A 26,857-nucleotide genomic window follows, 5' to 3' on the forward strand; every position below is an offset into this window, starting at 1 on the left:
AAAAAAACAACTCACCTTAATCCCCGCTCCTGCATCCGCCGCTGTGCTGTCCGCCCAGCTGCTCCTCGGAACTATGGGAGAGACGTCATGACGTCTCTCCCATAGTGCGCATGGAGAGAGCTGGAAGCTGGAGTTCAGAAGAGAACTCCAGCATCCAGCTAACGCGGCGCTGCAGAGAAGGAGCCGGGCGCCTGCTGGTAATAACATCTTAGCGAGCGTCCGGCGTAGAGCCTCCCTGCAGCGCCGGGCTGGAGGTCCCTGACGCTGGGTGGAGCAGGTGCACCGCTGCACCTGGCGCTAGTGACCTCCATTCCTGGGGGTAATGGACGGACAGCCGGGCATGCAATGATTCATATGCATGCCCGGCTGTCCGTCCATTACCACCAGGAATTTCATTTTTACCCCATGTGGGGTAATTTACCCCTGTTTCACGACCACTGCTCTAAGGAGGTAAAGAGCAGTTGGTGAGGGCTATTAGTATTTGTCCCCATAAAAAACAAAATGCGACTGAACCATATTGTTTGCTTTATTTATGTAACCTGGAGTCTTTACTGTTAGTAGTGTTGTAAATGTGTGATGATTATAAATAGTTCTTATAATAAATATCATCAAGTTTATTGATAGGTATTGTAAATACAATATTATATTAAATTCCACAGGAGTTTACTTATGATTTAAATTTGGGTCCTATTCAGGGGCTGGGACCAGCCCTGACATTTATTTCTGGATCCGTCACTGGTTTTTAGTTTTACTTATTTTGAGTTATATTTCTCTTTTTTTCTGGAATTCTCTACCTCTATAGACCATTCTGTAGAGGAGAGAGCTACAACAATTTGTTGGAGGCTGAATATATTTGTAAACCACTGTATATATTATCATGCAACCAGGATTATTTTTAACTGTGTCATTGTCAACTAACATAAGGTATCCTGCTCAGTAGAGGAGTCCACTGCATACACATCTTAGCACAATTAATCAATTAGAGTGCCTGGGGCTGTCTAATAGCTATTAATGACAACAACAGGCTCAGGTTAATACTGATCAGAGTTCTCTCCATGGAACAGTAATGAACATGGGAATAGACAAAACCCTATCCATTTCTGTATGTGCGACTATATTACTGGGCTTTGGCTAAATGTAGTGGGCTCCATGTGTAAACTTTGCCCTAGACCCCATGTAATCTAAAACTGTCCCTGCATATGTGGAAGGTATATAAATAAAGGCTAACAATAAATAGGAAATTGTATCTGGGTCATATGTCACTTGATGTCAAGGGTCAAAAAGGAAATATAGAGCAGGTAGTGACCTCTTTCATACTTCATTTCCAAAACGGAAGATATCTTTCATCTGGGAAAAGACCTAAATGCCATTATAAAAGAAAGTTTTTGTTTCCAGTTTTCCTATAATCTTGTCTATGATTTATGTTTAAAGAACCTTTAAACCTTAAATGCAAGTGGTCCTTAATAAAATAACTACAGTGTGTGCTCTTTATAACACTATCTTAAAACACATTCCACAACTGTTCTCATTGCCATGGTTACATATAATGGAATGTATACAATTGAAACCACTTTGGGTCAGAGTCTATGGGCCTCTGCATGCAAGTTTATCTTGCAAATGGCTCCTGCAATTTTTAGCAACTGTACAAGCGTTGGACAGTCATACGCCTATCAGCAGCATCTCCACTGGCTGCTGAATGGATGTACCTGGGCTGCAATCTGGGGGCGATCACAAATAGGCAGAAGCGTTCCATGGGCATGAAAGAGGAATAGCAAGCTCAGAGTAGAGCATATGTAGAGATCAGTCTCATTTCAGAAGGATCTCTTGCAACAAGGATAGGGCTGGTACACATACACACTGATAGTGACGACGGCTACTTCCACAAGCAGTTCTGCATTTATTTCTAAGCATGTAATGCAGTCGACTTGCATGCAGCTTTGAATCATATCATACCATATCTGGCAAAATTCCTGACTTATGTCATCTAAAAGTGATGTACCTTCCAGCAAAGTGGTGTTCTCAAGCATAACATTGCTGGATTTTGCACAGATCGGTGACTTGTTAGGCCTGGTTTTCCAAACTGCAATGTTGGTAGCTATACTGGTGGTAGGAAGGTCAGTGTTGTATAAGGTGCTGGTATAAAGCTTCAAGAGTTTTCCATTTGAAATGATTGTGAGAAGTATGTGGTAAGGGCTGCTATCATAAATTGTGCGGCCCGGGACTGACAACATAGGCAGGGCCCCCCTCCTGCTCCCCCACCCGCTACCTTATCCATACACACAAAAAAATGTGGTCAAATATTTTTGCCAAATACTGCCTTATTCTTTGGCTGTACTTTCTGTCCTCTCCTCAGCAATGGAAACTTTCCTCACATGGAGCTCTAGGTCGGGGTATTCCGCTGCGGCACTCCACCCCTATGTGACATCGCACGTAGTATAGGTGGAGCGCAGTGGATCTGCAGGAATAATTCACAGAAGGCCGATGCGCAGGGGGAAGACTTGTTTTTAAGGAGTCCTCCCTGCGCATTGGCTCGCTGTTGTTCCGCATCCCGGTGCAGCTCTCCAGACAGGGGTGGATTGGGATGGAAAACTAGCCTGGGAAATTTATGGAAGCATCCCTAAGTGTAGCCTGTGCTGAGATGGGGTGACAGCTGGGATGGGGACAGTGCTCATATGGGGTGACAGCTGGGGAGGGGACAGTGCTGAGATGGGGTGACAGCTGGGATGGGGACAGTGCTGAGATGGGGTGAGAGCTTGGGAGGGGACAGTGCTGAGATGGGGTGAAAGCTGGGGATGGGACAGTGCTAATATGGGGTGACAGCTGGGGAGGGGACAGTGCTGAGATGGGGTCAGAGCTTGGGAGGGGACAGTGCTGAGATGGGGTGAGAGCTTGGGAGGGGACAGTGCTGAGATGGGGTGAGAGCTTGGGAAGGGACAGTGCTGAGATGGCGTGGAAGCTAGAGAGAGGACAGTGCTGAAAAGACATGGAGGCTGGACAGGGGACAGTGATGAGATGGCGGGGAAACTGGAGAGGGGATAGTACTGAGTAGACATGGAAGCTGGGGAGGGAACAGTGCTGAGAAGGCAGGGAAGCTGGAGAAGGACAATGCTGAGATAGCATGGAAGCTGGAGAGGGGACAGTACTGACAATACATGGAAGCTGGAGAGGGTACAGTACTGAGAATACGTGGAAGCTGGAGAGGGGACAGTACTGAAATGACATGGAGGCTGGACAGGGGACAGTGATGAGATGGCGTGGAAGCTGGAGAGGGGACAGTGCTGAGAAAACATGGAAGCTGGAGAGGGAACAGTGCTAAAAAGACGTGGAAGCTGGAGAGGGGACAGTGCTGAAAAAACGTGGAAGCTGGAGAGGGTACAGTACTGAGAAGGCAGGGAAGGTGGGGAGGGTACAGTGCTGAGATAGCGTGACAGATGGGGAGGGGACATTGCTCATATGTGGTGACAGCTGGGGAGGGGACAGTGCTGAGAAGGCAGGGAAGCTGGGGAGGGGATAGTACTGAGCTAATGTGACAGATGGGGAGGGGACATTGCTCATATGGGGCGACAGCTGGGGAGGGGACAGTACTGAGAAGATGTGGAAGCTGGGAAGGGGACGGTGCTGAGGAGACAGGGAAGCTGGGGAGGGGACAGTGCTGAGGTAGCGTAACTATGGAGAGGGGACATTGCTCATATGGGTCGACAGCTGGGGAGGGGACAGTGTTGAGATGGCGTGGAAGCTGAGGATGATACCATGCTGAAATAGGATGTGAACAGTGCTGAGATGAGAGTTGAGGAGGGGACAGTGCTGCAATAGGATGACAACAGTGTTCAGATGAGAGCTGGGGAGGGGACATTGCTGACATGAGGTGAAATCTGGGGAGGGGATAATGCTGACATGAGGTGAGAGCCGGAATTGGGACAGTCTGCGATGACAACACTGTGATGAGAAGAGGTGAGAGCTGGGGAGGGGATATTGCTGACATGAGGTGAGAGCTGGGGAGGGGACAGCTGACTAGCTGCTGGCTAGCTGTTGCTCTGCGCTTAGGCACCCGGAAGTATGTAGTCTGGAGGCGGAGCTTCCTGAATGATTGATTGACTAGTTGGATGGAAAGGGAGGGGCCTCTCTGTCTGCTGAACCAGGCATGAATGATTGATGATCGTGACGGGACACCTAGACAGACAGATCAGGTGAAAGGAAGGAATGCAGGGATGGGGCCCACAGCTTACAAGATCTATAGCCGTCACATGCAGTAACTTCTTAGAAGCTACGGCCCTGGGTTCATCTGCTGGCTAAAGGCACATGGAAGTGCCCACTAGCCGGAGCTTTCGGTTTGCGTTCCACAGTGGAACGCAAACTATGGAAGAGCAGCAGCCAGCAGATAGTGTAATCAAACCCGGGCCAGCAGGCAGTGGGAGCCGGGTTGGCAGAGAGAATTATTGGCGGCAGGAGCATGGGAAGGGCCCACTTCTCTGTCCGGGCACGGGACTACAGTCCTGGCAGTCACCCCCTGATGGTGGCCCTGAGTATGATGTGGTTGTGTGATGTGATGTTTCTCTATTTACATCATACTGTAACGTCCTACGTTTGTGCCAAGGTGCTAATATCCGAATTTTGATGTCCAAAATGGAAGTGCTGAAACCAATTTATAGGCTGAATCAGGTGCTTGAATGGGTGGTGTTATTTAGACAAGAAAAACAGAAGAAAAAAATATTTTCTAGATTGACCATTCCTTTCAAGCACCAGTTTCTGTAAACAACTTCCATTTTTTGCTTTTTACTGGTTTCTAGCAATGTGCTGATGCAGGAGATGGGTGTATGAGGGTTGTTCTTTGCACAGTGTGGATTCAGCACAACAATGCACCTACTTTTACACCCACATGAAAATATGAAATATTATTTTTTCAGGACAAATTTTAAATGAGTTCCAGGGCTGGATAAGAGGCATCTAAGGAGAGTTCCTTAGTTTGCAGGAAGACACACCGGGGTTGATGTAGCGTTAAGCTCTGTGCGCACCTATACAATTATCGGGCCAATCACCCGATATCGACTGATTGGCACGATAATTGTATAGGTGTGCAAACAGACGGATCGGGAGTTTGCATCTTATAAGCAGTTTAGTGTTGAGGATGCCCATCCTCCCAATCCATTGAAGAACATACACACTGAGCTAGCAATAGCTCTGTGTTCATGGGGTACACAATGATCTGACAATCGCTCAGAAGATCGGAGCGTTTATCTGATGTGCCCAGTGATTGGCAATATGTGTACCAGGCTTTAGTCACAAATTCCTTTTATATCGAGAATAGACATTTTTATCATACGCAGATTAAGCAATTTTTAGCCATTGCGCATGCGTGAAGGCCTCACTGCACACGCGCACTGATTGGTTTGCAGTTACAATCACACAGAGCATTCACTCACACAGTGAGTGCCAGGTAGTCAGTGTTTGGGGGAGGTAATGGGGTGTGGTTTGGTAAACGGAAGGCATGTTGGGACTGTTTAAACACTGTTTCATGGACGTGCATAAATCAGCCATTGCGATTGCCTTCGCAGCATGAGAGCTCTCAGCGTTTCAGGAGAGACGCAGTGTTTGAGACAGGTCAGACTTCACTCACTGCGTGGCTGCCAGATCTGTGTCGTTGTTCCCAATGTTTACACTGATGCACGTCGTCAGACAGATGTAAGAAGGCTGCAGTGGATGTCCCTGTGCTCGGGTAAGCTATGGAATACATTAGCAATACAGTATTTATGTTAATGCGATCCGTAAGTGATTGCAGTTGCAATTGCATTAGCGTAAATCTCGGAATTCGCTAATCGGCCTCCATCACCGCTAGTAAAGTGCATTCCCACCATTGAAGTCATTGGCTGAATGGCAGCTCGCCTCTCTCAGCCAATGAACGTTCAGCCAATGCATTTCTATGGGAAATGCAGTGGCTGTAGCATAACTCGCGATGTACCATCCTTAGAGAATGATATGGAGCTCATTCAAACCCGCTCGCTAGATGCGTTCGCTTGCACCCTGCATATGCAAATCCAGCGCACGCCCAGCAAGGCAGGCGATCGCAAGGCATTGGCACACCCACTATATCTTGGCGTGCAATCACTTTGTGTATGCAGACGCCCACCAGCCATTCATAAGATGAATACTTGTGCACGTCATCTCCTGGAAGTGCTTGAAACCATTGGTACATCGAGGACCATCGGATTCGATTGCAGCGCTGGAGGTTGACTATACTCTTCCGCAAGCACTGCGATTACTTCAGTGTGTATTTCAACCAAATGACGTGTAGTATGACGCTGCCTTGTAATTATGCACGCCTCTGAAACGGCGTTGAGACACTCAGACATGCCTACATTTGCACCTCCACTCCCCCCATTTCTAGTGGTCTGCTCCTGAAACCACCCACAAACGGCTTCTCATGTCACTCACTCTGCTGGGCTGTCTATGCGCAGCGAGCAATCGTTTCCTGAGCGTTCGCACTGGTTCACGCAGGCGCATTGCGATGCATGCGCAGATTGCAAATATCGTCCAGCTACGAGCGATAGCATCCTAGCGAGTGGGTCTGAATCAGCTCCTGTGTCCGGTAGTCTGCATTTAAAAAAATTTTTATTATAAGAAGATGGTGGATGCCTACAGGTAACGAAGATGACCGGAAACAAGGGGTAGGTGAGTGTGTTTTTTTTTTTTTTTACAGGTACCAATGTGGATTCTACTGGAATAGGGGACAGACCAGCGCTAGGGACAAGGTAAGTATGTAGTGTGAGTGCAGGTGAGTGTATGTGTAAGAAAAGATAAAAACCTTCGGTCTGTGTCATGTCTTTTTTTTATATTTCTTTTACAGGTGAACTAGAGGTAGCCCTTAATTCCCCACATGCTGCTACTTATGGGTTTCCAAGTACCAGCATGCGGGTTAGGCTTGCTGAGATCTCTAGTTCTCCTGTAAAGGACAATATTACTTTATCTAGTTTTTACACAATCAAGCTGGCACCCATGACTCGGGGGTGCCAGGGACAGCCCCAGGCTATCAACCCAGGCCTGGGGTGCCCTGGAGAGGAAGGACCCCTTTATTGGTGGGGTCCCCACCTCCCCAGGGATCCCCGGGCCTGGGCTGACTAGCGTGGGGTGATGAATACTTTGGCTGGGGTACCCCATGATGCGGGTCCCATGGCTGCAGCATTACACTCCCGCTAGAAAGAGTCCGGTGCTGGTTGCGGCTATAATGGGGGACACCATTCATTTTGTCCCCCATATTTCCACAACTGTAATCTGCTCAAAAAAGCCCGGTGCTGGTTGTGCTGTGTCGTTTTTTTTTAATTATTATTTTAACACTTTTATAGCTTTCACAAAGAAGTCTAACTCGCACCTACCCAGGCTTTACTTGCTAGCCTGAAGCAGGTCTATTATTTTGCAAGTTTTATGTAAGTAATTTTGTGCAAGTTAAAAACTTGCATTCTATTGCATTAGCCGAGTTGTATGTTTTCCATGGGGAAACAACTGGATGCAAGTTTTGGTATTGCGAATTGTAGAAATGCGAGTAACATGTGAGTTTGCATGTTCTCGCACCCTATTACATTGGGTGATTTCTAAACTAGTGTGAGCACAGAGCTATACTCGCACTTTTAAAGAACTTGCACCCTGTTACATTTGGGATCGGTATGAAATACCACCGGACGCTAGAAGACCGGCAGTGAAGATCCCAACAGGTAAGTATTTCTACTATTACTAACCTAACCCCCCCTAACCCTAAGCCTTCCTTAGGGGTGCCTAACCCTAACCTCCGCCCCAAGTGCCTAACCCTAACTCCCCCTATAAGTGCCTAAACCTAACCCCCCCTTCCCCGCAGCCTAAACCTAAGTCTCCCGGGGGGATGCCTAACCCTAATCTCCCCCCGGGGGTGCCTAACCCCCCCATTCCGTAGCCTAACCCTCCCAGGGAGGTGCCTAACTAAGTCCTCCCCGGGAGCCCCTAACCTAATCCCCCCCCCGGCGTCTGTCCACGCCCAGCACCCAGCTTACCTTCGATCGGTATTCCGGACGTCAGGCTCCCGGCGTAGGTAAAATGACAGGCATCGGGATTTGACGCCTGTCATTAGACCCCTGCCGGGATTAGACAGTCAGGAAGCCGGCGGTCGGCATTTCGACCATCGGCTTCCTGACTGCATCCCTTACATTTGGTCCATGGGGTTCTGACTGAAAACTGGTTGAGCACCAGAGCTCTGCCGTCAAGCCACTCTACAAAGCCCTCAGAGTTTGTTTGTATGATTTTTTTTTTGGTCCATCAAGGGAGTGGCAGCTCTGTAATGGTTTTGGTGCATTGGGGCATGACCTAATATCTCCACTCAGAATGTTGGTAGTATGAAATATAATGCAGTAGAAATTGTGTTTTTTATTTTTACTTTGCAGAACTGGATAAATTAATTTCCTTCCCTAACATTAAATCAAGTTTCAACAATTATTTGTTCACCTTCTTATACCCTTGGTGTGTTTGCCTTGCTTTTTGAAATGGTAACTTTTTTGGTAGTTTTGTTCTGGTTAGAGTAATTGTGTCCATATCATAGGTCTCTGTAGTATTTAATATAATCTACAAAAAAAATAAAACAACAACAGATGTTTAATCTATTAAGAACAGAGGAGCATTACAATATATATTTGGTCTTATGCTTTTATTCACTTGGCTTTTAAATTTAGCTCACTATTAATTATAGTCTTCCTTTAAAAGAATAATACAGGGAAATGGTGACATATATCTAATGAAGTACTTGTGCGTCTGCTTCCAGTAAAAGGAAGGAATCTACAAGACTGAATGTTTACCTGTTACCAGCATGACATACTGTATGTTTGGCTTTACACTTCATCATTTCCAGTTCTGGAAATGTCACAGAATCTTTTCAGAGAAGTGCTGTTTGCTTCTTAGTTTTAAAACTCGTTGCGTATGATAAATCTCATTGCGTATGATCAAACTCGTTGCGTATGATCAAACTCGTTACATATGATCAAACTCGTTACATATGATCAAACTCGTTGCGTATGATCAAACTCGTTGCGTTTTATAAAACTCGTTGCATATGATACAATTCGTTACATATGATAAAACTTGTTGCTTATGATAAAACTCGTTGATAAATGGGGCCCTTAATAATAAGTACAACAATTTGTGGTGGAAGACTAAGGTATAGGAGTATAAACATGCAGAGTGTATTTTACAATCCCTAGAACCACGGAATTTCTCTGGGCTCCGCTCCCCCTCTTCTAGGCCCTCTTCTAAAATGTTGCCATACCACAAAGTTCAAGTTACTCCCGTTAATTCTGGTCTGCAGTATCAGAATGAAACTCTTGGACAGATAGATCATTGTTCCTAGAGTCTCTCAATTAAAAAAGGCACTTATTTCCTGAACTCCTGTTTACTTTATTTTAATATAGCTTCAAAAGAAATATTACATAGCTGGGGCCCGTCGGATATTGGGTGAGTTAAAATTGGTTGGTGCTGGGTTCAACGTGGGTAATTAGCATTACAACAGTTGTATTTTAATTGAAATTATTTTTATCTAAAACAAAGTTGTTGCGATTACTTCATTAGTATATGATCCTAGGTCACATGTTCAATTACAAAAATGAGTTATTCATAATTTCTGGCTAAACACCATTGTAATCATAAAACAAATCATAATGGACAGCTATATAATAATCCTTTATGGTGTAGAGTTACAGTATGGGACAAACTCTACCCAGAGGGTAGGAGGACCTACCGGGATTGGGCAAATATGCAGCTGAAGGAGGGGGGCAGACAGGGCAAGTGGGATGTAGTGGGACAGCAGCAGGCAGAGAGCAGAGCAGAGAAAGGGTGGTGTTGGACAGAGCAGGGGTTGGGATGGGGTGGAGCTGCTGTAAGAGGGGGGCGTGGAAGTGAGTGGCAGGATAGGGTGGAGCAGCAGGAAGAGAGGAACAACAGGGGCAGTGTGAAGTGGACAGAGGGGGCAGAACAGCAGGAGGCAGGATGGGGTGGAGCAGTGGGCAGTCTGAGGTGACCCGGCATTTGCAGTGTCCCTCTATTAGTCATTCATATACTAATAGAAGTAAAAACTTAGCTCACATTATATCATAAACCTTCATATTCAGGACATAAACAGTATTTCTGGACACATTGCAATAAATCTATTTCTAAATAGTTAGAATGATCTTGCACATAATGTACATTTAATATAGAGAATATATTACAGAAAATGAAGATTTCTTAAGAGAAAATAGCAAAATTAAAAATAAAACAGAAAATAACAAAATGAAACAATAAAAAAGCAGAGCAGTGTGCAGGACTGAACATACTGTACTGTTGGAATAGATGGTGTCGGAACGATTTTATGTTGGGGGGCAACAGAAAATTGTTCCGCTGACCGCCCCTTCCCCTCCTCCCTCCCTTGCCCTTTCCCTTGTCCCTCCCTCTCTCTTACCTGAGCAGTGGGTGCGGACGGTAAGGGGCTGTGCTTTTATAGTAATAGGCTGTACTGCCCCTGCACCGCACGGAGGAGGTGTAATGTGCTGTGTTTTAACTTAAAGACTCCACATTACACCACCTCCTCCATGCGGTGCATGGGCCGTGCAGCCTGTTACTATAAAGCACAGCCCCTGACCGTCCACGACCGCCGCTCCTTTGATATATTTGGGGGAGGGGTTAGGGGAGAGCAGGCTGCCGAGAGCACTTTATTTACATTAAAAAAAAAGATTGCTATAGTGGGTTGCAACTACAGACATTAAGAGATAGGTTGGCAAACTACTAGAGCACACTCTCTCCTTATGCAGCCTCAGTTTGCCACTATGGGTATCCTTTCCCAATAAACAATGTAAGGTAAATACATTTGTGGTGAATCTAGGCGCTGAGAGTATCCTGATTTATAGACAATAAACAATTATAATCTAATATATATAATCGGCTCTCTCTGGAGCAATATAAATAATGTGCTGAAAGAACAGATGTCAGCAAGCAATAAAGTAAAACATTTATTTAGACAAATATAAAATAAGCTCACAAGGAGCAATATATACAATATAAGTGCAATAATTAGCTCTGACACTTGCCGATGCCGGCACCCCGCCGGGTCCCGTCACTTACGAGGTCGGTACACACTAGACATCGTCCGATGTGCACCGACCTTAAAATGCACATTCAAACGACTAAAAATGCTAGGCGCAAACCAAATTGCACTGGACCTGGCGTCGTTGAGGGCTGTGTATACTCACAAACTGAAATTGGCGAGGCTGTATCGCAAGGTTCCTTAACTCATATGGTGACTCAGGTGGAATGAAATTCTATATGCTATGGAGATCTTATGCTCTTATAGAGCTGTATAGGTAGCTGTGGTCATGTATATGTATAGTTTGACTCAGGAATATAAAAATGCAGTACAGTTAGATTTCTTATTTTGGTATTTACTGATATTTTTATACCTTACACGTTAATTATTTGGTCCTTAACTGTTCCTTCACACAAGTTTGATATTCCTTCCACATGTGGCCTTTGATATGTCCTGGAACTGTTTGCATGCACTTTACCATTGCATCCAGGTGTAAGTGGCACAGTGCTTTATCACTTCATTTCAGTGGGGATTCATGGGCCCAGGGACATTTCAAGGGCCATGGGAAACTCTGCAGGTCCCTGAACACAAGCAGCTACTTAATTGCTTGAATAAAAGTCAAGTCATAGATCTTATAGTCTATAATAACAATTTGCATATTATCTTACCATCAGTTAGGGCATATATAGTAGCTAAGACAGTTGGGGGTAGATTGCCTCTTATTCTTTAAACTTTAGGTAAATGCTTTGGTATGCAGCAGGCAGCAGAGCGTCATTCAGGGAAAGATGCCAATCTCATGTACGATGTAGCTGGCAGCCAGACAACTGTGTGTCTCAGTGCAGCAAATCAGCAGATTCTTTCAGACTGCTAATTTAGCTTAACTCAGCAAAAGTTGCTGCCAAAGAGATGAGATGGATAAGTGATTACATTTGAATGCAGCTTTCTGATACTAGAGAGAACATACTACTACTACTAATCTGATCTAACATACCCAAGAAAGCTAAAAGGGGACTTGTCATCAAAGCTGATAAAATTTGTTATGATTTTGGGTGAAAACAACTCAATGTGTAAATATATTACATTCTTTCAAAATGTGAATTTTGTTTTGCAGCATGTCCAGGTTATCACATTTATCTTATGTAATGGAGAACTAAATTAATATTAGTTCAGTTCAATTGTAAATGAAAAGAAAAAGGTTAGCAATCTCAAGGTCACGCAGGCGCACATGTTTCACTGCTGTGAAAGGAGCAGTGAATACATTTGGGGAGACAGGTGATTTTCGTATCAGCTGTCTCCACGCTGGATCAATGATGAATTGCTCTGGTGCACGCAGCAAGTTCAAATGTTAATTATCGGGGTCCATTCGAACCCCGATAATTAAAATGATGAATAGAGCCCCAAAAGAGAGCCAGACTAAGAACCTGCTGAACGCAGATTCCCGATGGTCTGGAATCTGTGTAGTACGGGTCCTGTGTGTTCAGTGATTGACAGTCTGCTGCCTTTTGTGGACGTGAGGGGGTAGCGACAGCCTCCATTTCCTGAAATCAGTAAACCCCGTTCTGCACATACTCACAATAGGTCACTGCATACACCCATGCAGATTTGTATGATCTGACATTTACATCCCATGTGCATACGCAGAGGTGGGACAGGTAGTGAAGTATCCTGAGTACATTAAGGGTCTGATTGCATAATTGTGAAGATAAGCAGATCGGCATAGAGATGTATGTGCATTTATCAAGCTTCGATTTCGGTGGAATTTATCAAGCTCTGATTTCGCTGTGATATTGGGTACTTTATAAGCTGCCATATTTATCAGCAAAAATGCTGTAAAATGAGAGAACGCTCCTTCTATTGTATTTATTAATTATATAAAGGGGACACACATTTATTGACTAGGAAGAGGGCACACATTTATTGACTAGGAAGGGTGCACACATTTATTGACTAGGAAGAGGGCACACATTTATTGACTAGGAAGAGGGGACACATTTATTGGCTAGGAAGAGGGGACACATTTATTGACTAGGAAGAGGGGACACATTTATTGACTAGGAAGAGGGCACACATTTATTGACTAGGAAGAGGACACACATTAATTGACTAGGAAGAGGGGACACATTTATTGGCTAGGAAGAGGGGACACATTTATTGACTAAGAAGAGGCCACACATTTATTGATTGGAAAAGGGGCACACATTTATTGACTAGGAAGAGGGCACACATTTATTCATTGGAAAAGGTGCACACATTTATTGGCTAGGAAGAGGGGACACATTTATTGACTAAGAAGAGGCCACACATTTATTGATTGGAAAAGGGGCACACATTTATTGACTAGGAAGATGGCACACATTTATTCATTGGAAAAGGTGCACACATTTATTGACTAGGAAGAGGGTAGACATTTATTGACTGGAGAGAGGACACACATTTATTGATTGGAAAAGGTGCACACATTTATTGACTAGAAAGAGGGGACACATTTATTGACTAGGAAGAGGGGACACATTTATTGACTAGGAATGGTGCATACATTTATTGACTAGGAAGGGTGCACACATTTATTGACTAGGAAGAGGGGACACATTTATTGACTAGGAAGAGGGCACACATTTATTGACTAGGAAGAGGGCACACATTTATTGATTGGAAAAGGGGCACACATTTATTGACTAGGAAGAGGGCACACATTTATTGATTGGAAAAGGGGCACACATTTATTGACTAGGAAGAGGGCACACATTTATTGACTAGGAAGAGGGCACACATTTATTGATTGGAAAAGGTGCACACATTTATTGACTAGGAAGAGGGTACACATTTATTGACTGGAAAGAGGGCACACATTTATTGATTGGAAAAGGAGCACACATTTTTTGATTATTAGGGAGGGAAATCCATTTCTATATTAATTTTTTAGCCTGGTATCCATCATACATTGCAGATGCGTCCTACTCAGAATCAGCCTATTTTGATGGCTCTGTTGATGTGAAGGAATTATCGAGAAAAGTTAAACACTCGCAATAGCTTCTCAGGTCCATCAACTACCTGGCTTCTGGGATCCTTGCTTTCCACACAATGTGACTAAATCTGCTCATTACACTTCAGCAAACTTGTCATAACAAGAACACTAATGTTGTTGATGATATAAATTAAAAATAATTCAATTTTTATACGTTTTCAGACTTACTTTGAAAGGAATTGTCGCTCTGAAGATTGTCCTGCAGATTTACATCTAAAGGGAAAACTGCTGCTATCAAGGTGAGTTTGTACTTATTTTCTGACAAAGAGAATAACACAGAGTGTCAGAATGGCTTAATAAGAGACTCAGAAAGGTTCTCAAAGTGCAGTATTATAAAGACGAGTGTAGACAACATCTGCTAAATTGCCTTTGATGAAACTGCTCCCTTTCCTCCCTTGCACAATTCTTAGGTGCTGGTCAGTCTCATGTCATACCAGTGGAAAGATAGAGCAAAAGGCAGAGAGCCAGGGAAAGTGCACCAAACAAATGGAGAAAATCTCAACCATTATGTGAAAGTTTGTTAGCAAAGGTCATGCCAAGAAGAGACATAGGCCCTCATTCAGAGCCACTCGCTAGCGGCAGTACGCTCGTTCCGAGCGATGTTCGCACATCTGCGCATGCGTACGGTTTTTAGTACGCATGCGCGAACCAGTCAGTGCGGCCGAAAACCGTTGGTACGCAATATAGCGAGGGCCTGCTATTTTGAGTGACAGAATGAGGCGTATGTGGGTGGTAACAGGGGAAGGTGCTTGAAAACGGGGAGTGGAGATCCGATCGCAGGCGTGCTTAAAGGTCAAAACGGGCGTTTTAAGGGAGTGCATAATTAATACAGCAGCGTCATTGACCACGTCACTTGGTTTTTTTTAACTCAGAACTGCTCGCAAAATAGCGGTTGAAAACACCAACCACAAGAATAGCGAGCAGTTCATACGCTGTACGATGTACTCGATTAATCTAATAAATAGCGGACATGACGTATGGTGCGTGCGGCCAGGGGGCGTTTTTATCAAAAAAACGAGCGTATGTTTTGCTCGCTCGTTCAGACTTAGAGGTGGGAACAGACTGCAATTTGCGAACGGATCATTTGAATAGCCACCCCTTGTTTTTGAACGAACGACCACAAATAGCGAACGGCTCTGAATCAGGCCCATAGTCATTGGCATATCACTGCTTTAAAGAGGATGTGGCAATTTTTTTGTCCAGTTTGTAAGCTTATTGTGGAAATATAAATTCCTGCAGAACTGCCCAAATAAAGCAAGGAAGGAGTGATACAGTTGTGTCCACATTCATGTTACTTCTTTGCGTGTAAACAGCCCTTCTAGTCACGCCTTGCTGTGACTTGACTCGGAAGCGCAGAGTGTCTTTTCGTGTGTCTTTTTACCTTCAAATGCGTCTTATTCACAAAACGATACGTATTGGACACACAAGCAGCTTCTGCTGATTAAAATGATATACGGCATATTCTGTGTGTGACTGCAGGTGTATCTGCATGCTAAATGCTACGTTACAGTGTCACAGCTGCAACTTGTAGCACATGGAGGTAATGTATCTGCAGAAAGCGGCTCTAGACTCCTTTGAATTTTTGGTTTGCAGTTGAAGTGTCAATGTACCCGGAAATGGATGACAAGCTGCTGAACTCTGCACACAATGAGAAAAGTAGAATTAGCCATACACACTGAGGGGGTCATTCAGAGTCGGTTGCAAGCGCTGAGCGCTCGCAACCGACTCGATGTTGCCCCACTGGGCATGAACACGATGGAGCCGGCTCCGTCGTGCGCATGCGTGAGACCCAGCTAGCGACAGACGCTCCGTTGCTAGGGGTCTCGCAGCAGACAGGGCAAGCTGTCGATGGTGAGTGACAGCTCGCCCCGTTTGGGAGGCGGCCAGGGGGCGTGCCTGCCCAAACGGAGGCATTCCCGCCGGAACGCTTGCCGCTTGGAGGCGGCCCCACTGACATCATTGCTGATGTCAGTGGGGAGCTTCCTGCTCGATTAGAACAGGAAGCTCCCTGGGGCTTACGAGTGCCCAGACCCAACCTTAGACCATCGCGACCATCACCCATGTCGGTGGCTAGAGCTGTGGGTGTTAACCCACAGCCTAGCGAACGATAAGGAGATGGTCCTTCAGGATGCAAGCTGCCGCCCTGATTCAGTGCAACCGTTTGCAACTAACGACCGCCTCTGAATGAGGTCCTGTGTTTTCATGATCCCAATTTCCCTATATGCAACCTCTTGTGATTGTAAGTGCTGTGCCCCCTATAGTACTGCATGCTGGAATGCTTATTGGTGTTTTTTTGCCAGTCCAGCAAAGCCCTAGCTAACAGTTAAAATATCATGCCTACAAAAAGCAAACAAAACAGGTGGAAAGACTGCAAACAATAGGGAAAAAGGAGTATAAACAATATAAAAACACAAAGAATGTACACCATTAAGTACTATATACTATTTTTATGTGAACATCACTTATTACATTTTACAATTGAAATAACAAATTATATTTATAAGTCTTAGACAGCAGTGTATTTGTTAATGCCAATTAGTCACTAGTGTTGTGATTTCATCAAGAACTCAAGTACAAGTTGCATGTAAAAGAACGTGTTTGTGTACGGTTCTGATATGCGCTTGATATGCAGCAGCTAAACTGAGGTGGTATTCAGTAGAATTTCTAAACTTGGTGTGATGTCACTCTTTCTGCAGGAGGAGAGGGGGCCATTGTTTTGTTCGTTTATTTTGCTTATTATGAAGTGTTCTTAAACAATGCCCAACGGGTAGCGATAAAGTCCACGTCTAAGTAGATAGCAATTACGTGAACACATCTTTACTGTACATGGCTATGTTGACATCCCTTTCCTATCCCCATTTTGCTCTCCAAATAGAAGGGGTCACAAAACAGCGATATGCCAAAAAGTAATGTGGACACAAGGATACACATTTTTTGCTCATTTTACACTTTTTTTTTTGAGTAGTTTTTTATTGAATAAACACAATAGTAATCTTTGTTACAAATAAGACTATCCTTAACAGAGTATTAAAAGGAAATTAGCTGGACAATACAATTTTGACAAATGGTGCCTTGGACAATTTTTCAAGGATAATAAAAATCATAAATTGTTCTTCCATATTTGAAAAATAGCAATTTCCCAGACATTGTATAACAGCGCTTATAATAGCTCGTAGAAAATAAGGAAAAGAAAAGAAGAAAAGAGAAAATTATAATGACTCTCCCCCAAACCCCCCCTTTCCCAGAGGCACCACAGCCCCCGAGCACCACTCATCCTACCCGGCGTGTCAAGCATTGGTAGGAGCAATTTCTATAGGGGAATCATTATCCAGGATACATAGTAATACCAAGCTGTGTTTTTACGACAACCATGTATTTGACGCCTCATATCCAGAGACAGAGTAGATATACAGCTCTCCCACATGATAAAAAAATATCTGCTTTGGATTCCTTATCTAGTGCTACCTCAATCCAATCCATACGGAAGAGATGAAACTATTTGGACTTAAATAATGAGAATGATGGAGAAATTGATGATATCCACTCATGTAATATAGTTTTTCGGGCTGCTGCACTAACTGCTAAAAGTAAACATTTACCCCCCTTATTAGCCCTCATGTTAGCAGAAACAAGGCCAAATATTGCCCACTCCGCCGTGAAAGTAACATAATTAAGTAGAGAGGCCTCTGCACAATTCTTAAGCCAGAATCTCCTAACACGACCAGATACAATGGTATAGGTCTGCATAACTCTCTCCACATCTATAACATGAATGAGATATAGAACGCCCTGTATTTTACACTTTAAAAAAGGGACTTGTGTCCAACTCCAAATGAGCCCCATCATGTTTAATATATTTACTATATGATGTACTTTGGCTCTGATGTACTAATTGTCTTGCTATTATGTTAAAGTACTATTTAACATTAAGATTGTCATTACAAAGCAGATTGCTTTATCAAAATAAATAAATAAATCAGTGCATTAAAAGAATTTTGCATCAAGCTCTATTACAAAGGAACATCATTTATACATGACGATGTGGTACTGTGTGCTGCATAGGAAGCTGATTTTAATTTTGATGAAGTAGACAAATATAAGAGTCATTGATTGAAGCTTATCATCCCCCAAGTGAATATCAACACTATTTGAAGTGTTTAATTGTTTTTGTGAATAAAGACATATTAATGTAAGCTCAGAGAGAGTAGGCAGCAATACTTCACAGAATATTAACAGACTCGTTGATACATTAAGCCCTAAACGAAAAAAAAGTCAGTTAAATATGTTCCGTATATGAACTATATGAAATAGCATATGTACATAACTAAATAACTGAAATGTTATAAGGTAGTGGGTAAAAGTCAGAACAGCAAACCGAAAAGACAAATAGTATTTGTTTTTCTCAGGATAAATAAGAATTATTTGTTGTCATAAGGTATTCCAGGAAGTGGGAAATCAAGTTCATATTGACTGTAGGTTTCCATGTGCAAAATAATTCCCCCAGTTCTATTTCTGTTCCTTTCACTAGATCACGGGCTCAGTTTTAACAAAACGTATAATTTGTTGTGGGAGTGCCTGTGTGTATTAGGGATGCTTGCCCAATTGTCCTGATTTTGACACAACGGCCCTCATTTGTGAACATTGAAAGGGACAGAGTTTCACCCAGTATAGGGCATTCTGAATAGTTAGTATGGGGTTTGGGTGGCCTTACTTTGTCCTGATTTTATGTTTCTAAATGTTGAGAGGTATGTTAACGAAGTATAGAAATGTGAATTCACACTTCCAGGAAGGTCTCCCCAAAACAAATGTCCAACCAGCATGAGTCTCTAAAATGATATAAAGACATTATTAAACATAACTCAACATTAATGGAATTGGAACTGGGCTGGGCAGGGGTAGTGACCATGCAGAAAAACACCATTTTGTTGCCGCACATAATTTTTATTGCCATAGTCAAAACTTGGCCAGATTTATTTAATTGTCAGTCTATAAATGTGGACATGTGCATAAAGCAGAAGGAGTATAACAGTCACTGAAGACGGGAACAAAATGTCGAAACCCAATTTTAAGCCTAAACACTAACCTTATACACTAACCCTAGTATGCCTAAACCCTAACCTTATACACCAGGGCTCAACAAATTTTTGTAAAATCTAGGAGCCATCTTAAAAGTTTAGGAGCCAGACCATCTCCATTACCAAAATATATGAAAGCTTGTATAGACCACCACACATGCCCTTTCAGGGCTTCTCAACCTCCCCACATGCTATCAAATCACCACACATGCCTCTTTAATGGTCATCAGATTCTGCAACATGCCCATACCCAATTTTAAGTCTAAACCCTAACCTTATACACTAACCCTAGTATGCCTAAACCCTAACCTTATACACTAACCCTAGTATGCCTATTCCCTAATCTTATATACTAACCCTAGTATGCCTAAACCATAACCCTAAGATTTGTTATGTACTAATTTTACGTTTCGACATTTCTTATGTCAACATTTTAAATGTGTTGACAGTTGAAGTGTCATTATTTTGAATGTGCTGACATTTTGCAGGTGCCGACTTGTTTTAACCATCAACGTTTTTATTGTCGACATGGTGATTTTTTTTACATAATGACTACATCTCCTGTAGACAGATTCACTGAGCTTCTATTGGACCGCTGTCGGTTCAAATCCCGACAGCGCCAGGCCGACACGGCTGAAAATCCTGATCGTCCCTAGGTAAGTATCAACTAACCTAACCCCCCTAACCCTCCTTAGGGATGCCTAACTCTAACCTTCCCCCAGTGCCTAACCCTAATCTCCCCTCTAAGTGCCTAAACCTAACCCCCCCCTTCCCCGCCGCCTAAACCTAAGTCCCCCGGGCGGGTGCCTAACCCTAATCCTCCCTCCCCCTAGCCTAACCCTAACCTCCCAGGGGGATGCCTAACCGTAAGTCCCCCCCAGGAACCCTAAACCTAACCCTCCCCCCCCTGCAGCTGTCTGCAGCGGCGCCCGGCATAAGTTCGATCGGGTTGCCGGTCTCCGGTCTCCCATCATCGGTAAAATGACAGGCGTCTAGAATTAGACGCCTGTCATTTAACCCTCACCGGGATAAAGCAGTCGGGAAGCCAGCTGTCGGGCTTACGTCCGCCGGCTTCACGACTGCATACCCTCCAGAATGCTCCTTGAACCAGTTATGGACAATTTGGGCCCGATGATGCAGTCCATTATCCCGCTGGAATATTTAATTGTTGTGGGAGTACATGAAGGGCTGCAAATGGTCATCAAGCAGATAACTTATCGGTTATCGATGAATTACGTGTTCATACGAACTAGCGGACCCTACCCATGCCACATGAACACACCCCACAACATTATGGAACCACCACCAGCCTGCACGGTGCCTTGTTGACAGCTGGGGTCCATAGCCTCATGGGGTCTGCTCCACACCCAAACCCTACCATCAGTCCAAAATAACTGGAGCCGTGACTCAACAGACCACGCCACATGTTACCAGTCCAACCAGGGTCCAATTAGTGACGTCACAAGCCCAGGTGAGGCACTGTGTCCAGCGTCGTAGTGTGGGGCACTCTGGTGGGTCTTCTGCTCCCATATCCCATGGAAGCTAAAGAACGCTGCACTGACCTGCTGGATATGTGTCGGGTTCCACATGCATTGAATGTGGATGTGATTTGAGCCAGTGTCGCTTGTCTATTACTATGGACAATTTTGGCCAGATGCTGCTGGACACAGTCATTAAGCATCCATGGTCAGCCACTGCGCTGTCCACTGTGGGTGGTAATGCCTTCCATGGAGTATTCCCATTACACACATGACACAGTAGATCAAGGAATGTCCGCAGAACTTCGGAAATGGAATGTCCCATTCGTCAGGCAACCACTATCATGCCCCGTTCGAACTCCAATAATTTGCATCGCCTTGCCATGAGAAGCCTAGCCGGTGTTCAAACTGACTCACCAGATGTCAGATTACAACTGATGCCGGTCTGGGCATTTCCAATATGTCACAGCATGGTGACGCCACCTACCATTACCTTTATATACTACTATCCCACGACTTTTGGCACTTCAGTCTATAATAATAATTCTACATACATCTAATTTTATAGATCTACTGTTTCTAAAACACCATGATACACACACTAATACAGCAGCAGATCACTATAGGATTTTTAGTACACGTAATGCTATATTCTATATATACAGCATGTCCTGACACATTTTCGTGTCAATTTTGTGGCCAATTGCAAGCTATTAACTTACAAATAAGTCATAACTTGTCGAGATATATTGCATATGCCCTCTAGAGGGCAGATGCATTGTGTGTGAGGTTCTGAATTTGTTGTGGATCCGGGATGGTGATAGGAGCAGACACAGAAGCAGACTTAAATGAAAAAGTGGAGTTTTTAATAAGTGACTTAGAAGACATGGGAATGGCAAATGAAATGTCCAGGTATAGCACTAAAGTGCACTTGATAACTGTAGTGGGGTTAATGGGGAAATATTAAGATAGTGACAGGCAGGAACAGTCAAGTAAATAAGTATGGTGAGCTGGAAACATAATGCAGGTATGATAAGCTGTAACTGAATGCAGGTTTAATGAGCTGTAACTGAATGCAGGTTTGGTGAGCTGTAACTGATGCAGGCAGAAGTAGTGAAGTCCAGCTGGGAGTGAAATGAAGCAAGGTGCAGGGAAACAGCAGGTTCAGGTACTCAGGCAGAAGGTATATGGAGAGTGCAGGGTAATCAAGCAGGTTGGAGCAGGCAAGGTTCAGGCTAGAAGCGTATACAAGCAGGCAGGAAGGCACAGGTACTCTCTCTCAGCCGCAGCTGAGAAACACGTTGCACTGGCAAGGAAGGAAGGCTCTGGACCTTCCTAAATACTCAGTGCCGCGCTGTGACTGGCTGGTATGAGCACATGACCTACCAGGACTGGACAGCCAGAATCACATGGCCGCAGGCAAGATGGCGGCGCCCATGCCAATGGAACGGAAACACCGCCAGACCTCACCAGGTCTAGAGACAATGTGCCCGCACAGAACCGCGCTCAGCCAATGCCCCTCGCCAAACACCAGCACCGCTGCCAGAGACCCCCCACCATAACGACCTCACAGGTAATACCCGGTGAGTACCATGCCGAGAAACCCTGGCCGTGACAATGTGGTTGATTGCATCACCACAGCACCACCCTTGCTGCTCAAAGCCGCAAACTGCGGAATCAGCTGAGGGTGGGGCCACAATGACGATCTTCACCCCGGATCAAGTACTTCACACTTCACCTGGGAAGTGAGAGGACCTGGGAGACTAGTCTACTCTCTAGGGATTATTGGACAGTTCCATGAAATTTGGGAATTTCACAGCAAGTATGACATAAGTGTATGTGCATTGTATTATATAGGATGTGTGTGCAATAAAATCCATTTTTAGAAGGATGTTTTTTAATTGGTCAGAGACCATTTTATTACATAGCAGTTATCATGAAAGATGTATAGCAGATGCTAGAGCTGGATGGCATGTTATATATTTACAGCATGAACTATACATGACAGCTATACTCTTCTTCTCTTCAATCTTTCTTAATGTTAGTCCTGAAAATGGAAAGGAATATCAGCATGCTCCCCAGCAGTGTTCTTTCTCTCTTTTTATATGGATGAGTGATTGCTTCCATGTGTCCTCATATAGGATTTGAATGTTTGGCCATAGCTGAGTTTTATCATGCTGTAAAATGACCTCCCCTTATCTTTTTATCTATAGTTGATAGTTTACCTTACAGTGTATTCCCATGCGTGGTTCTGTGAGTGTCTGTGATATATTACAATCTCATACTGATAAATATCACTGAAGTTTCATGGATACAAATTACTTTTATTCTCCAATGTTTTCCTTTATGTTGTTCCAATACCAGTGTGGGGCTGACACCTGGCACACTACAAGAGCAGTTATACTTAGTATCAAAGTCAACATATTTTTTTTACCCCAAAATGAGAGAACAAAAGAAAGCTAAAGAAAAAAAACATGTTGGTAATTTATGAAGCAATAAAATGGTGCACTATATACCTGGTGCACAATTATGCCAATGTTTGAATGGGTAGGGTACGGGATGCCGGCATCCCGTTTGAACAGCCTGCTTAAATAGTAGCAGGCCCAGAGAAGCATTTCATGGTCCACTAGCCCAAAGTTTTGCTTTATCGTTGAATATTCTTTATGTAAAACAAATAATCATTTACACTTTCTCCATCATTGCGTAACTCTTCTCCTCTTTCCTCTCCTCACACACTTGCTTTGTACCTTCAGCTATGCACATTATCCTCCAGTGACGCCTATTTTAGTATCCTGGCTACATAGCAAAATAGCAATATTGGTAACAGTTCAATTTGTTGTTAAGTGGGCAGTAACAGGGCATTGGCATGTAGGCTAAGTTGAGCCAGGACGTGTTATTTCTAGATGTAATTGCAGGCTATGCTGAATGACGCATATGCAGATATCCAGCTGATGTCAGATCTCTTGCACCAGGTATAGCTACTTACCGACATTTATCATCTGCTTCCCGGGAGATGCCCCGAGAGCAGACACAGCTGGCCACTTGGGGGCGGGGCCAGGGTTCCATGTCATTAGGCCCCGTCCCCGGCACAGCAAATCGCGGGAGCGCGTGAGGAGGGGGTTGGGCTAGATGACGAGTTTTCCCATTGTTTATCCCACCCCCTCCATACAGAGGCGAGATTCCCGGTAATCATCTCGCCATCCTGCCCACTTTACTAGGATGTGGGCGGGATGCGGAGATCCGGATTCTCTTCCGGGAGTGAGGGGGGCTCCCCGAAAATCCGGGAGCCTCCTGCAACTTCCAGGAAAGTAGGTAAGTATAGGGTTAGACTTGTGTGCAACTCTGAATGGGCCTCAGAATGTGCTGATCCTCCAAGGTCTGGCTGCACAAGAAGGAAGTGCCAGGGGCACTACAGTACAATATCATAAGCATTGCTACAATAATCACACAATCTTGCCTTGCAGGAACCAAGACAATGGCAATAATTTCTCTGCTCTATCAAATATTAGAATCAATATCTTATGTGAAGCAGATGAATTAAAAAAATATGAAGACATAAAATTTATGTCACATAAATAGTTTTAAAATAATACAAACATGAAGCACTTATAAACATCAAAGCACCATGATAATAAACTAATTGATGGCTGCAATTGAATTACAAGCTAAAGAAACCATTGAAAAATTCATATAAATAGTATAAAAAAAAAAAGAATCACTTTAGGCCATGTTAAAAAAATAAATAAAAAATAGAAAAAGAAAGGCAAGTGATATGTGAAGGTGTAAGGTCATGGCTAGAACTTTAGTTTTACTAGCAGCTAATCATAATACATTAGTCATTTCCTGATAGAATTACAGAAATTCACCTTATTATTATTAACATAACTAGAAACTACTGAGACCACCTTCTCAGCTTTACACACTGCTTAAAAACATATCCATCAACCAAAACCGGCTGCATGACGAAATACCCAACACTTCTACATACTACAGTAATTACAGTCTCACCAATCTGACACAGCTGCCAGAACTATATACAAATCCTGTTATGCTTGTATGCTACCAAATCGCACACTGGCGCGCTCTGCAGCTGGTCCCCATAGCCATCATAAATGCTTTATCGGATATAGTTACTCCCTTGTACCATGCCATAAACCAACTCTGACACTATGTATACACCCTTTCAGTACAATTTTACATCATGCAGGCTTTTGTAAAGAGAGTTTTTTAAATCATCATATAGTTGCACTGTGAGCACTCCTTGTTATAAGTTACAGACAAGTAGGGCCAGGCATTTACATAAATAGTAATATACAGTATTGCACTCTCTAACTGTGAGATAGGGACATTACATTTTTCTGTCCAAACCAGACATTCATTTGTGCTCTGTAAGGGAAGCAGAATTTACTTGTAATGTATATTATTCAATCTCAGTAATACACAGCCTGTGATATACATGAATGTGATATTCCTCATTCTTTAAGTAACAATAGTAAATAACATTCATAGCAGTAAATAAGGCATGCATTGTCAGATATATAGCATTTGACTGACTGGACTATACCAGGACAGTAACCGGTTTCTCCTACTTGTAATTTGCAGCTTTGACGCCAAAACAGAATATCTGGCATTGGGAGCTGTAAAGAACATTTCACTGAACATCTCTATCTCCAATAGAGGCGATGATGCTTTTGACACAAATGTGTTCTTCAACTTTTCAAAGGAGCTGTACTTTATTAAAATGTGGCAAGAGGTAAGAGCTAGGAATACACCTGTTTTTTAAGCTACAGTACAAAGGCTGCAATTCTAATGGGAATACCAGATGTTGGGAATTAATTACATTCTGTTGTTAACTGACGTTTAATTAAAAAAATAATGATATTACTCAAATAATAAGGGTATTAATATTATTTTGACTTTTTTATATTGGACACCCACTAATGAGGAAATAAGGGCTCTCTGGCACATTTCCCTGCAGATGGGCATACAGAGTGTATTAGGACTAGAGGGCCTGATTCAGCAGAGGATGCAGGAGAAGAAATCTCGCAGCTTCCTGACGGTCGGGAATCTGCACATGCACCAGACCCACTCAGTGTGCAGTACAGGTCTGCGATGTCGCACGGAGTGTCAGTGATTGACAGTCTGCCCGCTGTTTCATGACGGAGAGGGGGGCGACGATGGCCTCTGTTTTCCAAAATAGAGGCGTGCCCCCGCCATTGGGGGGGAGTGGCAAGGCCAGGATCTGACGGATATTTCCGGGCCTCTTTTGTACATCTGCCGTGGCCGGCTGGCATGACCCCATGGTCACTTAGCCGGCCGTTGGACACGCAGACTATCCGATGTATCCAAGGACGCAGCTCGGATCAGTAATGCATACAGGAGGTGTGACGTCCCCTGCTGAATCAGGCCCAGAGTTTTCAAGAATACAATCAGTTAAATGTAAATATGAAGGGGCACTTCACGAGCATGTTAGCATATATCCTTTGGGAAAATGCTGAAATCATATGAAAACTAATGCGCTCTTTAGACATGTTTTACTGGTGCATTCAATGTATTTTCATGTGTTGTACTTTATATATACATACAGTACATACACATAGTCATGGTTTGTTACGGCTGTACTTGCACTGGTGGAAATATATACTCTACATTGATTCCAACTGAAATTAAAGACATAGGCTCAATATTCATCATTGCTTTATTTCTTTGCCTTCATAGACCATTGAACGGCAGCCAGTTATTGCAGCCCCTCAATAGCTTATTCTTTCCAGTACAGGGTAGCAGCCAAAGGATTATTTATCTTGTAACTTAAATCAAGAAGTTTGCTGCATTAGTTAAAGGCCTAGATTCGGAAGTGTAACATATTCCCTTTTCCCAAGCAAGTGAGATGGTGTCCTCTGATAACTACATTAAGAAAAACTTTCCTGAATGGTACTGTATCTCAGCAGTATTTGAAAATAACATACTATTAGCCTGTAACTTTAATATATTACTTATTTGTCATTTCAGTGTTTTCTAGCTGTATAATACTCATGTGTAAATTGCACATTTTAAACAAAGGGAATAGAAAATATGATTGTATTATTTTGTTTATTTATCATACAACTGAAGAGAATATAATTTCAAGCTTCTGGGACTCTATGACGAGTATAACTTCTTACCTATTAAGTATTTAGAGATCTGTACATAGTATTAAAGTAATTGCCAGTAGGAT

General features: G+C 43.5%; 1 protein-coding gene across 1 annotated transcript in view; it reads left to right on the plus strand.

The window, feature by feature from the left end:
- Positions 1 to 26,857, plus strand: part of ITGA9 (integrin subunit alpha 9) — a 512,195-nt gene that overhangs the window by 352,792 nt on the left and 132,546 nt on the right. The window contains exons 17-18 of the mRNA XM_088464409.1: positions 14,253 to 14,329; positions 25,246 to 25,396. Coding sequence (XP_088320535.1) covers positions 14,253 to 14,329; positions 25,246 to 25,396 — 228 coding nt within the window. The remainder of the gene's footprint in view (positions 1 to 14,252; positions 14,330 to 25,245; positions 25,397 to 26,857) is intronic.

Source organism: Taudactylus pleione, unplaced genomic scaffold (genome assembly GCF_031769625.1).
Source record: "Taudactylus pleione unplaced genomic scaffold, aTauple2 ptg000054l, whole genome shotgun sequence".
NCBI lineage: Eukaryota > Metazoa > Chordata > Amphibia > Anura > Myobatrachidae > Taudactylus > Taudactylus pleione.